The sequence below is a fragment of the Enoplosus armatus genome, chromosome 4 (assembly GCF_043641665.1).
Source record: "Enoplosus armatus isolate fEnoArm2 chromosome 4, fEnoArm2.hap1, whole genome shotgun sequence".
Taxonomy (NCBI): domain Eukaryota; kingdom Metazoa; phylum Chordata; class Actinopteri; order Centrarchiformes; family Enoplosidae; genus Enoplosus; species Enoplosus armatus.
In genome coordinates this window covers 8,294,123-8,310,908 of record NC_092183.1, presented here as the reverse complement: position 1 = coordinate 8,310,908, position 16,786 = coordinate 8,294,123, and the positions used below count along the sequence as shown (strand labels likewise).

The 16,786-nt window shown below is 39.2% G+C and overlaps 4 protein-coding genes across 4 annotated transcripts; 1 reads left to right on the top strand and 3 right to left on the bottom strand.

Annotated features, from left to right (window-relative positions):
• Positions 1-738: 738 nt before the first annotated feature.
• Positions 739-3,675, top strand: rpl6 (ribosomal protein L6). Its single transcript, XM_070903971.1, has 6 exons — positions 739-913; positions 1,016-1,114; positions 1,523-1,666; positions 2,998-3,046; positions 3,193-3,377; positions 3,495-3,675. The coding sequence occupies exons 1-6, from the start codon at positions 767-769 to the stop codon at positions 3,645-3,647; spliced, it is 777 nt and encodes a 258-aa protein (XP_070760072.1). The 5' UTR covers positions 739-766; the 3' UTR covers positions 3,648-3,675.
• A 488-nt stretch (positions 3,676-4,163) lies between these two features.
• On the bottom strand, positions 4,164-6,481 carry dynll1 (dynein, light chain, LC8-type 1). The gene is made up of 3 exons (XM_070903970.1): positions 6,404-6,481; positions 5,499-5,637; positions 4,164-4,549 (listed from the first exon to the last, which is right to left on the bottom strand). Exons 2-3 carry the CDS (start codon positions 5,628-5,630, stop codon positions 4,412-4,414), a joined length of 270 nt encoding a protein of 89 aa, XP_070760071.1. The 5' UTR covers positions 5,631-5,637; positions 6,404-6,481; the 3' UTR covers positions 4,164-4,411.
• A 1,239-nt stretch (positions 6,482-7,720) lies between these two features.
• polb (polymerase (DNA directed), beta) lies at positions 7,721-12,026 on the bottom strand. The gene is made up of 14 exons (XM_070904216.1): positions 11,912-12,026; positions 11,547-11,604; positions 10,907-10,973; positions 9,923-9,997; positions 9,774-9,832; positions 9,535-9,584; positions 9,309-9,360; positions 9,145-9,199; positions 8,993-9,065; positions 8,822-8,892; positions 8,617-8,703; positions 8,423-8,490; positions 8,092-8,231; positions 7,721-7,952 (listed from the first exon to the last, which is right to left on the bottom strand). Exons 1-14 carry the CDS (start codon positions 11,970-11,972, stop codon positions 7,858-7,860), a joined length of 1,011 nt encoding a protein of 336 aa, XP_070760317.1. The 5' UTR covers positions 11,973-12,026; the 3' UTR covers positions 7,721-7,857.
• Positions 12,027-12,639: 613 nt separating this feature from the next.
• Positions 12,640-14,837, bottom strand: enkd1 (enkurin domain containing 1). Its single transcript, XM_070905040.1, has 7 exons — positions 14,753-14,837; positions 14,163-14,387; positions 13,789-13,961; positions 13,553-13,708; positions 13,176-13,318; positions 12,913-13,049; positions 12,640-12,800 (listed from the first exon to the last, which is right to left on the bottom strand). The coding sequence occupies exons 1-7, from the start codon at positions 14,835-14,837 to the stop codon at positions 12,640-12,642; spliced, it is 1,080 nt and encodes a 359-aa protein (XP_070761141.1).
• Between the last annotated feature and the right edge of the window lie 1,949 nt (positions 14,838-16,786).

The following is a 16,786-nucleotide window of genomic DNA, read 5'->3' as shown; positions in this document are numbered from 1 at the left end:
ATCTGTTCTCATCTGCGTTACAGAATAAAAATACAATCTCCAAATATCAGGAAACGAATCTGTATATCTAGACGATGCGTTAGATATCGTTATTAGCATGATGTATCCGTCATGTTTCTGTAATAATGAACAGTTTGGTGTATCGGCGGTCCTAGGCCGCCGGCTAGCCTTCGTGCTGTCTATAACATTAGCTAGCTGGCTAATAGAAACGTGTTGTCCTTCGTTAGTCTTCTGTACTGTTTACCATACCATTCCGCTTTCACACACTCATGTTTTCCGTTTAAACATTAAAGACACATTTCGAAAAGGAAGAAGTGTCTGGCTGACCAGTAAAGCGACTCTTATGTACTGTGTTGCTAACTGCTAGCTAACGTTACCAGTCATGCCTCTTGTGCATTGGTGTGGTGTTTAGCGCTCAACCAAATTCATGTAGTGATAGTTTGTAGTATGGCTGTGATGTTTTCAGCTCTTTACCAGTGCATTTTGAAATATGTTCGTGGTGTTTCTGCCGTTTACCACTGCATTGTGTAGTTCAGATTTGCAACACTATTTACTTAAACGCTGTACTGGTTATTGATACAGTTCTAGTTTTCTGTAGTTGATACCATACCTATGAAACAGTAAATTATACAGTGTACTTTCAAACCAAGTTTGGAATGATTTGGTTTTAAGATGATTAGAAATGAACTACATCAAATACATTCTGTGACATTTCACACAACATTCCTGCAGTTGGTACACTAACATCTGTTTTACTTTGTATCAGATGGCAGAGGGAGACAAGGCTTCTGCCAAGAAGAAGCATGGGAGCCGGAACCCGGTTCTGGCCCGGGGCATCGGCCGCTACTCCCGGTCCGCTATGTTCGCCCGCAGGGCCATGTACAAGAGGAAAACCAAGACCACTGAGACCAAGGTGAGGGCCGATCCATGACACCCCACAAAATGAATGATATAAGAAGCCATATGCACATCACACTTGATTGCATAATGTTTTGATAATTTGCGCTTGTTTCAGGTGGAGAAAAAGATGAAGGTGAAGCCACAGGCCACAGTTGTCAAGACTGTTGGAGGAGACAAGAATGGAGGCACTCGCGTTGTCAAGCTGCGCAAAATGGTGAGTTGTGTCTCCAGAATTTATTTTGTTCAGTTTGATTGTTGCAGTTGTAAATGTCATTATGCTGACAGAGAAATGGAATTCAAAAATAAGTAGCACACACATTTAGAAAACTCCAGTATGTGTGCTAATGTGAGGGGAAATTACTCAATCATATACACCATTACTGATTTTCTTTTTCTATTACAAGTATTGTGAGCACAAATGGTGTGCAAAATTTTAATTTCTGCGACAGGTGATCACTTCCCATCTCATTACAACTTGTCCTATTAGTTGATAGTGCTGTCAAACTGAACTGTCAGTGTTGTCATGGCTTTTTGGTTTGTTTTTGTATGTGCATGTCTTCCACTGGGTTTATGCAGCGAACCTAAAATTTACATACTAATTTATAATGTCCTCCTACCGTAGCCCCGCTACTACCCCACAGAGGATGTTCCCCGCAAACTGAAGAGCCACGGGAAGAAGCCCTTCAGCCAGCACAAGAGGAAGCTGCGTGCCTCCATCACCCCAGGAACTGTACTCATCCTGCTGACTGGTCGCCACCGTGGAAAGGTGAGAACCATTTCTAGCACACGATTTAAATGTTCTCATGGATTAGCAGAAATAATTGACACTCAAATCACAGGCTGAAAAATGAAAGCGTTAACACAATGTTTCTAATGTGTTGGGAAAACTTAAAAGGTGAATATGTAATGTCCCTTGTATGACATAGTGCCACCATGAAATGTTGACATTATAATGTCCAATATGGGCGTTTAAGGGCATGGAATCTGCTTGTTTCTAGGACTAGGATTTAACCTTCGTGTTACTCAAAACTTGTTAGACTGATGCAGACTCTGATAAGGGCATTATGTAAACATATTAGTCATTGTAATCTGTTAACAAATATTTCCATCAAAATATTAAAGCGTGGTATGATCTGCATTTATTCCCATTGATTGACAGGTATCTTATGGGTTTGATTCCAGCCTAGGCCCTTTGCTACATGTCATCCCCTCTCTCTCTCCTGCCTCCCTCACTATCATATCATGTCACTCTTATAACAAAGCAAACATGCCAAAAAAAACAGGTAACAGGTAAACTAAAAAAATACAACTTGCACTTGAAAATGGACATGCTATAACCTCAATGGGGTCAGGAGTCTAATGCTAAAAATGAGCAACAGGACTTGGTTTAAGGGAACGCCAGCAGCGTTCTTCAGCTTAGTCTATTAATGTCCTATTGTGTGACATTAATCTTTATACCATTTCTAACTCTACCATTGACTGTTTTTGCTGATTGCAATTGTGGAGGACTCGTCTTTTTTTCTGAACTATTCCAGGTAAAACTGTCTTAAATTGGCAACATAATGACAGTACTGTTGTCCATCATCAGTTTTCATTAAGAGTCCTAGAACACATGGTGTGAAAAGATATTGGCCCTGCATAAATATCAGTGGTGCATCCTTATTGTGCATGAAAATAACAAGCGTGCTGGACACATCACTATAATCACACACCCTCAGTACCACAGACATTGTCCCTCCCTCCCACACTCAAACGCTACATGGGCAAGTTATGGAAGGCTGCAAGTGTGCCCACACACTCTTTGAGCAGTGGCTGACCTAAATAATGTTTCAGCTATGAAACTGACAGGCAGAGAGCCCTCTCGATAAAACAATGAGTGTCAAGTACATTTATTTTTCCCTTGTCTAAATGAATTGGCATGAAAGGGGATTGCAGTTATGTTTTCTTATCCAAATGGCACAAATGACTTTTCTGAGCTCTTTACTTGAGTTGAATAGTTAAAGGATCCTTCAGGTTGGCACTAAATATTATAGTGGTTGATGCTGTAATTAGTAGACTCAAAACAGTAGCTTTATACTAATGATGCCTGTTTTTCAGCGTGTGGTGTTCCTGAAGCAGCTCTCAAGTGGTCTCCTGCTTGTCACTGGTAAGGATGACTGATTTTGGTAACTCAATATTTATGCACATTACAGTAGAACCATCCACAAGTCAAAGTAGTAGCACAATCAGCATGATGTTTGGCATCTTTATACTCCTTTTCTAACATTAGTATCCTTGTTTCCATACTTTTAGGTCCTCTTGCTCTTAACAGAGTCCCCCTGCGCAGGGCTCACCAGAAGTTTTCCATTGCCACCAACACCAAAATCGACATCTCTGGCATGAAGATCCCCAAAACTCTGAATGATGCCTACTTCAAGAAGAAGAAGCTGAGGAGACCCCGTCACCAGGAAGGAGAGATCTTTGATACAGAAAAAGAGGTAAACTAACTCTGATATTGTCTAAGAGCACACTACTGTTTTTAACCAGTTCAATAGGACTTAAACTCCCTGAATTATGATGCATGATTCACTGATTTTTCTCGTCTCAATCTGCAGAAGTACCAGCTGACAGAGCAGAGGAAGGAGGACCAGAAAGCTGTTGACTCTCAGCTCCTGCCCCTCATCAAGAAAGTACCTCAACTGAAAGGGTACCTTCGCTCTTCCTTCTGTCTGGGTAATGGTGTCTACCCACACAAGCTGGTTTTCTAAATGTGTTGTAATAAAGAGTACCACCGTCCTTTGCCCTCTCGTCTCATTTGTGCTGAAATTGAGTGTATGGATGGAGTGAGCTTGGGCGACTTTCCACAGCCCTAATGGTGCACTTTTTGTTGAATTAACAATCGTTTTATGGGTGAAACTATCCCTGGCTACAACTGAACGTCAGAAATGGTCTCAAAGCACCATTCAAGGTAAATTCTGAGAAAGGTCACAGGCTGCCTGCATGATGCAGTGACTCAAATCATATTGAACTTGTTGAACTAAACGTGGTGTGTGTAAGACACTTCCTTGATAACTGAGAAATGTCAGTTCATAGGGAAGATAGAGACACTAACTTGACTACTGAAGTAATTTTATTCCATTTGTTATGAATATACTGGAAATGTATATACATGTCAATACCACAAAGTAATCTGTACATCTCAAAACATGACAAGTATCTGGTCACAAGATTATAGATGTCACGGTTTGATTAGTGTTTAATGGTGCAATGAAATGACCACACCGTGCATTGGACCCAGACAGCTTGAAAGCTATGCTTTAATTAAAAAAATGACATGTCTAATGTAACAAGACAAAAATAAATACAAGTGTTTCATCTGTTAACATGGCCACATTTTTTTATCCTTAAAAACAACATAGTAGAAAGCAGCACAGAAAAAGGCAGCGGCCCCTTGCCAAGGAATGATAAGTGCCTTTGTCGAGTCAGTCAGTACTGTATGTATGGTCAGCTGATGTAGAGAAATTGCGATCCCTCAGCCGGACTTGAACAACAGAATGGCCACCTGACCCAAGTAGAAGTAAATGAAATGCTTGGTCTCATGAGTCACGTAGCTGCCAAAGTTTCTCCCAACGATGCAGTGCCAGGTGGGGTTGTACTTCTTGTCGAACTCCTGTGTGGGACAAAGAAGCATCGTGTTCACCAAACAAGTTTGGAGGTGTGAAGAAAAGAGATACATTTCCTTGTAAGAATGTATTGCTTAATGAAGCTAGTACAGTAGTAGAAAAAAAGTGGCAAACTTTATTTTCATTTGTCTCACAACAAACAAATTATACAATTTTTAGATCGTAACTGAGAAATTTACTTGCCTCGCCATCAAAATAAATGGTTTTCTTCTGGTCATATGTGTATCACCCTTCAAAGCTAAGATTAAATAGAGTAGAAATACATGATTTAAGTTTTGTCTATATTGTTGGGATCTAAGAGCCATACACATTGAAGTGTCAGCACATACCCCAAGGTTGAGGTGGGTAATTTCTGGGATTTTGGCCATTGTGATGATTCTAAAATGGCGTCTTTTAGGTCTCAGCAGCTTTGTTATTGTTAAGTGAAATTGACAATGAATCTCTCTTCCCATTTGATGATATTTGTTTTTCTTTCAATTGTCTTCTGGCTGACAATTCTGTCAACATAACCTAGCAGTAGAAACTCTCCCTGTAAAACTGAAGGGTGTACACTCGCTAAGACTCAGAAGACAGTATACAGATATACCCAAGTTCATAAAACTGTTTCTATGACAATTATACATCATGGTTAGAGGTGTGCCCCTCCCTACACTGAGCAGGAATGCCACCATGGAGACAAAAATGTGGGCATATGGCTTCTGCAGGACAGTCAGTCCAGGTTTCCTCAGGAGGAGTGGAACAATTGAATATAGCAGGCTGGGTGTGTAACATGGATGATGCACAGGATGGTTGGTCAGTGAGTGCATAATAGCTTTACATTACTGGTTGCAGTCACATCACTGCAAAAGCTGTCAAATCCACAGTAGTCAGTAGGTTAAAGTTACACTCTGTGGGAAGCTACTTTGTGGATTGGACTGAATGGAAGAGTGGTATTACCTTTTTGATGTATGCGGCGATGTCTTTCTCGATGTTGTACTTCTCCAGGGCCTGTGTGGCACACTCCACGGCATCCTGCTGCATGTCCTCCGACATGTCGGCATTTTTGATCACTGCCTTCCTTTCAGACATGGTTGCTCTGGGAAACCAAAACACAGCGGAGGATTTATCATCTTCACAGGCTCATTGGCACACACACAATGCAACCGACTCTAGACACTGAGCATCCCAGCAGTCCGCACCATCGATTGACTAAACGGTACTGTATGGAGAGCATAACGGGTCTCGTCAGCCAGTAAAGAAGAAAGAATCGTTTAGTTAATGACGAAGCTATCATTACATAATAACTGACACATTATATCTGAACTAGCCATTTCTACAGGTGTTGCATAACAACTTCCAACAGCGGCAAGCTCGCTGAATGCGCGCTCTGCGTAGTTTCTATGGATACGCAAGACATTTGAGATTATCGTCTCAAATTTACCCGAGGTTTCAACAAGAATCCTATGAAATATGAGGCTGCAAAATGAAAGCACATTTCTGCAACTACGTAACGCTAGAATGTAGTGAGAAAACAAGCTTTATCAGCTTCAACGTGCAGGATAGAATAATAAACACCCAATTCTCATAAAATTAACCTTTGGTTATAATTATTGGTATGGACTTTACATTATCCGAAGTAAGGTGTGATATGGGGAAGGGTTAGCTCGCAACACCTCGAGCTTTTGATTAACGTTAGCTAACGTTAAAAAAAACAACTAACGTTAACGCTGGCTAGTCATTCATCCCGCAAAAGGAAAAAACACCGTCAAACAGCAAGTGCAGATGTTATCGTTACAATAATACTTAAAAGAGAATAAATTAACCATCACATAATTTCATGCATGCGAAATACTTATACATACCTACTAGTCTCCCGTATATTGTTTGTCTAGTTTTAAAGAGACGACCGCTCCTGTACTGACAACTCCCGCGAAGTGGTTGACACAAAAGTAATGTGGGTGTGTAGCGGTAAGAGACTGCTGCCTTGACGTGTTCCCATTGGCTGATATTAATGCACAGGACACTGTCATTGGCTCATTCAGGTCTATCTTTCCGGTGTTTCTGTCTGCATTTTATTTCAAACCATCATGCCTTGCGACACGATCGTTGCTGAGGCAACCATTGTAAATAACTTGCCCGTGCCTAACTGGCAATAGTACCATTATGTCATGAATTGATTTAACATTATTGTTTGTTTGCACACGCCATCGAGCAAAGCTATTTTATTTTAAATGTTTGTCCTTTTAATAACACGTTTTGTAAAAGAAAACGTACCTGACATGAAAAAAATGTTACAAGAAATGTTGACAGACCAGCGTATTTCGTTATAAGAATAAATGTTTCGCGTATGTTTACTCATTAAAGCAAGTCGTTAGAAAAAAAACTTTCGCGTTGTTACAAAATGCAAAATTAAAAACATTGTAGCCTGTGTGCATTGTTGTACATAGAGATGAAATATATACTAATATAGTGTGGATACTGGTACACTCTCGACTAACATAGTTAGTATAAAGTATATTAACACAATAAACACATTTCATAACATTCTCATGCACACTCTAAGTTAACAGTTGGGTGTTAACAGCACAAACAAACACAACTCCATTGCTTCATATTGATTTTTTTTTCTTAAATATTTTCTGAAATGTTTGCAATCATCCACATACCAAACTGAACTAAAGTCCTAATCCTAATAGTCAAGTTTTGCATTACATATTAAAATATGTATCACGAAAATAAAGTATTTCAATTACCCCGAACCCTCGAGTCGGAAGAGAAATTCTACAGGTTTAAAAACACACAAAAAAACAACTAATAAGATATAGTAGTGATACTGCTGTGTTGTCTGCATGTGTAACAACTATAACTTAAAACACCTTTGCACATCTTAGTTCATGATAGACTAACAACAACTGTAACAGAAGCCAGACTAAATTAAGATTGTTCCTCTCAGGTTATGTTAGAGTCCCTTTTTGGTATATCAAAAATTAAGTGGAAAAAAAACATGATTTACAAATGTGCTCAAAAATGTAGCCCAAAAATGTTCACAAACATACATGACCATGAAGAATTACACCTAAAGTAAAACAAATTACCAGTGTTATTGTGTAGTTTCATTGAGAGGGATGATTTCAACTCAAGATCAAATAAAATGTCTAAAACAAGTAATTAAAATGACTTTCACAGTTGTTTTCCTTTCAATAACACAGTTGAATGTTATATAAAAGAGTGACACACTAACACACACATTTGTACACATGCATCTGATCTTGTTTGTAGCTTCAAATACAGATGTAAATATAAGCTGTCATTTGCTTCACTCGCTGCGGTCCTTTGGCTCTCTATATTTGTAGTGGATGTATTCAAAGACGTCTCTCTCACTATCCACCAACAGAGGCTCCCCTGCCACACCTACAACACATCCACAAAGAAAAATAGTTGATATTAAAAGCTGAAAGCATGAATCACTGGTTACTCACTGATGACAGAAGTCACACAGAGCTGAAAAAGTGTTCAGCAAGTTCATATGTCATATTTGACTGAGACTCACCAGTGACCCCAAGTGGTCGTATGGTGTACTCATTAAGAGTGAAGCCCTTCTCCAGAGCATGAGTTCTCATGTTTTTATTGAAGATATCACTTCCAGTGAAATACAGAACTCCACAGTAGTATTGGTCCTTGGGAATTAACCTTGGGAGGAATGGAGAGAGCAGGAACAAATGGTTGATTAGAAAAATAAACAAATAAAAACAGAAGGTTGTTTTTTGCGGTATATCCAACTGTTTGTAACTAGAACTGTATGTCCATATCCATGCTGTATTGCATAAATATGTGCTAAATACCTAAAATGTAAATGTTGAGAGCAATATAAAGTAGGGCACCTGATATCAATACGCCTGTGAAGGTATTTTTCCTCATCTTCATCACTCTGCTGCAGCTGGCAGACTCCCTAGATCCAGCACATCATCACCACAGTCATGCGTTTCATGGGTTGGGTATAGTTACTGTACTAACTGTGTTACTAATCACAACATCAAACACTGAGCACACGAGAGAAAATAAGCACAGGCCTCACCATGAACTTGGTGTCTCCTTTGGACAGAGTGTCAGTCACAAACCCAAGGGACTCCAAATGTTCAACCACTGCCCGCAGGAGCTTGGGCTGGAAAAGAAGATAAATAATCCAAAATTAATGGTAAAAAGACAAACCAAACTGCAATTAATGGCACTACACTGCCTTTGCAACAGGATAAGAGAGCTGCAGTAGAGAAAAGTATCACCTGCTTCTCAGTGTCAGAGGTGTAGTTTGGGTGGGTCAGCAAAATATCAATATCACCACTCGATGCAGCACCTGGAAATTATGAACACATGAATCAATATCACGATTACCAGAGTGGACTCCTATCATTAACTGAACATCAACTGTAATAAAGTGGAATGGGAAGTTTTACCTCTCCTGTAGCTTCCACAGATTGTTCCAATGTATTCTACATCAACCTCCTTCAACTCTCTAATGATAAGAGTCTAAACAAAGAACACAGTGTCATAAAACTCTAAATGAAACTAATTTGTAAATAACAGAAAAATGTAAATGCTTCATCACCTCCATCTTTTCCATTTCAGCTCGTGGAATCCTTTTCTCAAATTCCTCAAAGTACCTGAAGGCAGCAAAATAATCCATCAAACACAGACTTTAAGATACTGATGAAATACACATTTAGAAATCTTTAGAGAATTAGAGATCTAAAAGCATTCAGCCAAACTTACTTGAGTCCAATCTGTTGATGGTGGTTTAGCTTGTGCTCAATCTTTTTCAGATCTAAAATACAGAAAAAAATAACATTGCTCACTTGAAGGGATACCAAAGCTAAATGTACATTGTCCACAGCATTTATACACTGAATGTCAAATAAAATATAAAATCATACAGATGAAGAATGAAATTAAACACAATATTTAAACAATTGTAATGTGAGTCAATTGCTTAACAAACCGTCTAACGTCTTCACCCCTTCTTCAAAAAACTTCCTGGCGGCAGCAGGCCTAAAGTCAAGACCCAAGAGATGCAGTTTGTTACATGAAGCATGTACAGTAAATCTACATCAACAAATACATCGCCCCCCTCTGGAGTTGAATTGGTCACTTTAATTGGTCATGATGCATTTCACTGAGAAAGTCCATATAAAACATTTAATAGATTTTTAATTTGGATTAGTAACATTTAAGACATACCCAATCCCAGTAACTCTGGTGAGGAAATTGATGGAAGAGCTGGTGTCATCGTTTCGAATCTAAAATATAAAAGTAGCGCTGTCTGTGTAATGTGTTAATGTGATGCGACAGTGTGGATCAATCATGTCTTCTCACACCCAAAGACTCACCTTTTCCAGTTTCCGTAGTTTGCCAGTTTGAAGGAACTCATCAATCTTTTCTGCTATTTTAGCTCCAACACCATCCTGTTGAAATGTGAAAACAAACATGAGGGTGCTGAATGGTGCGATCTGCAGCAGTTACGTAAGATGTTCAGGGCAGCTGTTGACTAACATTTTCAGGCTACAGCAGAGGGCATCAGACAACACACAACCACACCAACATGGGCACATTAGTGATAGGGAAGACAAACAATGATGGAGTCATTTCCAGTTTCCAGGCACCATTACACTGAAATTAATTGTCTAAAAGCAGTAAAGACCAAGTCATCTGTCTCGGTCAAGTTCAATACAGAGAGAGATATTAAAACCTGACTCTTTTCATGGTGAATCTAATCAATTCACCATGAAAAGCTCCCAAGAAAAAAGTGCACACATGGCAACATAAAACTCTGTTATGACTGTAATTTGAAAAGTGAAATACGGATTATCATGCTTATAGTGGGAAATCAAAGTCATCATTAGTTACACCACCCTACTTTCAGACATGTATAAAAACACAAAATAATTTCTTCATCGACCAATGTTTGATGAGTAATTTGATGGATGTATCCATGTGTACAAGGACATGCATGGCACAAACACAAGGGAGACATGATACACATGAAATATCAGACCGTTATACTGAAAAACATACTGAACACTACTGACCAGTCTATCAGCACCAATGTCTTTATAACCTTCAAAAAGGCAGGACTTATTGCAGGACTGGACACTGCATTGCTGTGCCTCAGTTTGAGTTGCTACACAAAATGTTATTATGCATCTGGACCACTGTCACCAGGTCCCATTTTCACATTTTTTACTTTTTAATGTGTGTCAAAAATTCACTAATGTGTTTTGCATAAAAGGCAACAACTTAGTACAATTTCCCCCCAGGGATCAATAAAGTATTTCTGATTCTGATGACCTTAAAGCCAAATTCAGTGTACATACCAGTTTCTTGGCCTCTTCGCCACTTTTGATTTTGTTAGGGTACTTGGAAATGGTGGATGCTGCTTTCCTAGACAGGGAATAAGCGAAATATTTGTAAAAGATAATTTAAGTACACACATGTAAAAGATATATATAGCAACAAAACAATATGGTGAAAGAAAGCTTTTGTTCAATGCCACAACATATTAACTACAATTACATGAACAAGTTTGATCACAATTGCTAATCAACCATCCTCTCCTATTATACACTTAATTGCCAGTTTATTTGGTAGCAGTATAAGACAAAAGCCCTGCAATAAATCCTACCATAAGTTATAATTTTAATGAAGTCATTTTGGAGGCTGTAGATTGTAGTGCTGTTGGACGGTGTTGCATTTTACAGAGAGGTGGTTTTTCCAACCCATTTATATCAACAGTTTCAATATAAAGTGGTCATTGGTCTTCATGGCTTCAGACTGTATTAATCTTAGATGATTGCGCATTATAAACTGGCAATTTAGTGTATGCTCTCTATGCATCCGACATTGACGTATTGTTTCAATAGCATTACATTTGCTAGCATACGTTGTAGTATGAGCATCAATTAAACCCTCATCCTTAAACAAAGCACAGCTCACCGCTGAAGCTTCACAGCTTACCTGTAAGCATTGTACTTGTGTATTGCCCTGTTGACGTTTTTCTCGTAATTGGCCAGCTCTGGAAAAAGAAGTAAGACATCGCATGGCTTTATATTTACTTCCTACTCCTGCAGTTTATTGCCACTACTTTAGGAGCTGCCACCTCAGCTGAAGGTAGGAGACATTTAAATGACAACACTGTGATTATCAGTTCCAAGCAAACCACATGACAAACGCGAGAGAGAAACAGCATAATTTAGCATATTTCTCACAAATATACACTACTTATGCAGTGGAGGTTGGAGGTTACTTTTACTTAAAAACACAACCAAGCTGTCACGCTAGCTACTGTTAGCTCAGCTCAACCGTCTTGACTCTTCACGTACCGACAAGAAAATCTGTTATTCCCTCATTTAGGGATTCCTGCGGCGCTTTCCTCTTGCTCATGGTTGCTTTGACAAGCTCTCAAATGTCCGTGGGAAATTCAAAAGGGCTTATATGCAAGCATGAAAAGTTAAGACCTCTTTAAGATCGTGGCTAGCCTCTAACTAGCAACTTAGCTAGCTCAAGCCGAACAATGAATGACCAAAGACGTAGAGGGGGTTTGTGCGTGCGTAATACGTCATCGATACGTCAGCTTTTTTTTTCTCAACTAGCATTCATTTTCAAGTAAATAAAACGACTTCTTTGGCGCTCTGCACCTTTTCGGTATACACAATGTACTGTGTTGTATGTTTTAATACCCAATAATTAAAAATAAACATATACCGTGACTTCAAAAGAAAATATTATTTAGTTTTACACAATGACAAAACAAATCACATCTCAGCAGATTATGCTTAAGCAGCTAATGATATTTACTGATAGGTTTACAGTGCATCTGCTTGTTTTTTCTTCCAAGAGAATTATTATTCCGTTGCATATAAAATATATATAAATATATATATAAAAGAAAATACTTTCCTAACATTAAAATAATCATGCATGTTATCAGGTTCAGTGTTATGTTACATAATGCAACTACAAAATGAAAATGAATCTCAATAAAGCAGTGAATTTACAGGACCATTTCCTCCTCTTCTTTCTCTCTCCTCTACCTCATCCTCTACATGTGTTAGGAGTCTATTTTTATATAAACTTTCTCCCTGGAGAATATTTTAATGGCCTCCTCAATTTCAGAAAGCCTACAATCAAGATGAGCCCGTCGTGAGCGAACACTCAGACTGTCAGCTTTGAGAGGCAGCGACAGCAGCTCAGTCACCAGGGAGCGATGGGCTGAGGAAACAAAATCAGAATTAGATGAGCAAATATTTACTATACATGTTGTACTTTAAGGTAATGCTGCGATCATTAATGCACAGGACGAGATAGAGCAACAGAAGCATACTCTCTTTGAGGGACTTCAGTGTCTCTTGTCTCTCACTCTCAGATATCAGGGTGTGACCGGCTGGGATTGTACGATCAGGTAAGTTCCTTCTCCTCTCCTCCTCCTCTTTATGCCACTGCTCCTTCCTTTCCTCAAGACTGATTGTGTCAATGAGAGGAAGAACAGAAACAAGCAAAAAATCATGTGTTTTTACCAAATTGGCTGCTTTTGAATTGATCATGATTGTAAGGTAGGGAGGTAAAATATGGCATAATAATACTCACTACTGAGGCACTTGTCCCTTGACTGCACTGGGGATAGGCTTATCACTGAGGTTAGTCAGTGACTGGGGCCGACGCAGCTCAGTTTTTCCTGCAGCCCGGGCATTATGTTTTATGAAGTCTATAGTCTGGCCTTGCACCAGTAACTGTATCCACACATGACAATGTATAGAATTAAAACAGGAACATTGCAGATACACACCAAAGTGAGAAAAATGCATATTCTTGTTATTTGTTTAATAAATCATTTTGTAGCAAAGACAAGAGTCTTCTTTTGTCAACTTCTTTGGCAAAATATGTTGAAATCAATATAATATACCTCTTATTGTCTGTTCATGTGAATGTGTATCAGTAAGTAAAAATGTATTGGCAATTCTCACTTGCAAACTCTGGTCCTGTATAGAGTTGCAGGAGGCCGGGCGTTGCAAAGCTACAGGAGAGGTTTTGGAGTGCGGTCTTGGTGGGGCAGTAGATCCACCATTAGAGTGGGCCTTCAGAAAGTTTTGACACTGTGGTTTAGCAGTTGGACTGGAGACCTGCATGAAAGAGACAGGAGTAAAAGTGATCCAGAAGAAATATTCAGTTCTCAAGGACTTTTCGCAGACATGCTTGTTACCTGTAGCTGGACCATCACCCTGGATGGGACGTTCTGGTATTTGGAGGAGGTCCAAAGAGCTCTGACTGGAACCGGACGAGACTGTGCTCTCTCAGCCTCCTGCTCTTTGCAGCGTCTCTGGATCTCCCTGAGCCGACGCACATTCTCTTTACCAAAGTCATGTACCCGCTGTTCTGAGGGTCAAGAATTGCAAAAGTTGTCTCTAATACTTTATAATATTTATATACGTGGTTAGTGTGCACAATCAAACTCTCTTACTTGCTATAACAACTCAAAAATGGAAAAAATAGAAATAAGTAGACTGCAAGACAAATCAAAGCAGCTATTTTTTGTATAGTACAAATTTACAGACCTGAAATATCAATTGCACTTACTCTGTTTGGGAACAGGGGTGATTGAGACCCCGTCTAGTTTGAGTAGTTCACCCACTACCCCTCTCTGTCCTCGTTCCAGAATATGGGTGGCATTTGGGCCAATACGGGGAGGATGTGGTGGGGTACGAGCACTGTAGCAGCCAGGGTACAACACAGGATCTGGAGCAAGTGGCCCCGAGAGCAGGGCCAAATTCCCATCTTGATTTCCCTCTAAACGGCCACGAGCTGGAAAAAGAATGAAAAACTAGACAAGTTCACTTGAGGCTAATGTTTAGTTCAAAAAACAAAGAGTTCTCCAAATGTTCAAAAACATGAAGAGAAGATGTTCTTCTAAAATAGCAGTTTCCTACATGTGATGTTATCTGGGGCCTCAGTTATTTAAAGGACTCATTGATCTCAATAGACTAACTCCAAAAAAAATCACAATGGTTCCAACAGTTCAAATCGTGTTGGTGTGATGTCTAACAAAAGGAGAAATCCATCTTAATCTCATAGATATTAAGTTTACTGCCCAAAAATCACTGGAAAATAACACAGACTGTTTTGAGGGGGGGGGGATATTAATGTAGAACCCTGTGGCCGCATCTAACCTGAAGCAGGTCGTTTGTAGTACTGAGGAAACAGAGAAGGATCCGGAGGGATCGGCCCAGATATTGATGAGGGTCCCTCACACATTTGTAGCTGTAAAATGTAAAAAAAAAAAAAAAAAAACATAAATAAAAACAAAAACAGTACAAAGGTAGTATCAGCTAAGAAATATAATCAAAGTCAAACACAAACATACATTTTCACAACGATAAGTTGACAATTGGTTAGGGTAACTCAGTGACAATCAAGATATTAACCACTGATTTCCTTAGGCCTGCAGGTGGTGTAACTGTGTTTTTAGCAATTCTCAAAATATGAGTCCTTGAGGGTTATAAATGTTTTGATCAGTAGTCAGATGGTTGGTGGCTGCAGCATATCTGTAACGTTAACACTTGGATAAAATGAATGGATGAATAAATCAGTCAGTCACTCTCGATATACAGCAATGAAAAATCCTGTCCACCCATCGTTACATTGCTTAATAACGTTACCTAACGGTGTCTAACTATAGCCATTGTTAATTCGCTAGCTTGTTTCAAAATTAGCTAGCTGTGAATCAACACACGCTTTGTCGACGAATTCCTGCTCAGAAACGAAACGCAGACATGCGTTTAACGAAGAATATTTGCATTAGCTTACCAAAACAACTGCAAAGGGTTAAGTTCTATAAAGTAATCAAGTAAATTAGTTTACCTCTAATATCGTCTTGTTTATCTGTTGAGGATTTTGTTCACGCAGCTCGATGACGCCGAGGTATCAACACTTGTTTCAGTATTCTTCACCATGGGAACGGTGCAGCCGCACATAGAACTAGACCAAACAGAAGGGAGAAGTTCGCCAAAAGTATCAACATTTAATCCGAATTTATCCAAATCATTTAACTGATAAGCAGTTGTGAGTTTATCCGAAATAAGACACACAATAGGGTGCTACTGGCAACTATCTCGCAATCAGTGTCGGTCAAAAATGTGGCTCATTAGTTAGGACACAGCCATAAAGTGATTGCTGAAATAACTACATTAATAATATTGCGGGAATAATATTGCTAACAGCACTTAGTTCTTATATATAACCAACGCCCCATGGTTTAATTGGTGGTTAGTCTTGACAAGTCGGTATTTACCTGTGTTCCCATGCCTTTGGATCAGTTTTCAGTTCTAGCAGGTGAATCTCTGTTGTAATCCCACTGGATCCCGTGTGTTTAACTCTATTCCCTGAGTATTACCTTTCAGGTTTATCGCGTTCCCCTCCTAATTCAGTACGACTGCCACACCCAAACCCCAAATAAAGCCCTAATATTAACTATTCCCAACTTGAATTAAAACATAACCATTTTATTGCTGGAGCGTGCTGGGAAGGTACACCACACATTTTGATATTATGGTCTGCCTGACAGGCCCTCGCCAGGGAATCAAGACCCCAAGTACCAGGGATTTTAGCTAGAGGTCATTGCCCCCGAGTGGTGTTTTGGTTTTATTACACCAAAACAAATGCAGAATTACCACCGTTGCGCCTGCCACTGTTGTTTCACACTGGCTGTGGTTATAAAAATAATAAATATAATAATATAAATATATAATACAATTGCAGTAATTGCATTGTAAGCATATTCCCCACAGCTGAATGTTGCTGCAGTCCATAAAGTAAATTCAAATGACCACAATTTGAAAGATTTTTTAATTCAGTTCAGACAAATCTAAACAAGCTTTATTTTTTTAGTGACACTATTTGTGGAACAAGTAGATGCAGTTGTTGATGTAGAAAAATGCATCAGCCTCAATCTATTTAAATGAATAGCCTACCATAATAAAACTATAAATACTTTTTCCATGGATGTCATGGGAACATTAATCACCCACTGAGCTCCGAAGATCTTACATACATATGTACATATGTAAAATAGTAGTACGCTGTTTACTGATTCAAGTTTTTACTCAATGTCAATTGCACAACGGCCCCGCCCTCTGGCGGAGGTCTGATTTGCGCATGCTCAGTCCGTCAGTCTCTGCTTTCTCCTTCACTGTGCCCCGCTGCAC

Coding starts and splice junctions, on each gene's coding strand:
- dynll1 (XM_070903970.1), bottom strand. CDS start 5,630: ATGTCTGAAAGGAAGGCAGTGATCAAAAATGCCGACATGTCGGAGGAC. Junction 4,550..5,498: donor TCGCCGCATACATCAAAAAG/GTAATACCACTC, acceptor TGTCCCACACAG/GAGTTCGACAAGAAGTACAA.
- rpl6 (XM_070903971.1), top strand. CDS start 767: ATGGCAGAGGGAGACAAGGCTTCTGCCAAGAAGAAGCATGGGAGCCGG. Junction 914..1,015: donor CCAAGACCACTGAGACCAAG/GTGAGGGCCGAT, acceptor CGCTTGTTTCAG/GTGGAGAAAAAGATGAAGGT. Junction 1,667..2,997: donor CTGGTCGCCACCGTGGAAAG/GTGAGAACCATT, acceptor CCTGTTTTTCAG/CGTGTGGTGTTCCTGAAGCA.
- enkd1 (XM_070905040.1), bottom strand. CDS start 14,837: ATGTGTGAGGGACCCTCATCAATATCTGGGCCGATCCCTCCGGATCCT. Junction 13,709..13,788: donor GGGTGATGGTCCAGCTACAG/GTAACAAGCATG, acceptor TCTTTCATGCAG/GTCTCCAGTCCAACTGCTAA. Junction 13,050..13,175: donor AAGGGACAAGTGCCTCAGTA/GTGAGTATTATT, acceptor TGACACAATCAG/TCTTGAGGAAAGGAAGGAGC.
- polb (XM_070904216.1), bottom strand. CDS start 11,972: ATGAGCAAGAGGAAAGCGCCGCAGGAATCCCTAAATGAGGGAATAACA. Junction 8,893..8,992: donor CTGTGGAAGCTACAGGAGAG/GTAAAACTTCCC, acceptor CATAATTTCCAG/GTGCTGCATCGAGTGGTGAT. Junction 8,491..8,616: donor AAGGAGACACCAAGTTCATG/GTGAGGCCTGTG, acceptor TGCTGGATCTAG/GGAGTCTGCCAGCTGCAGCA.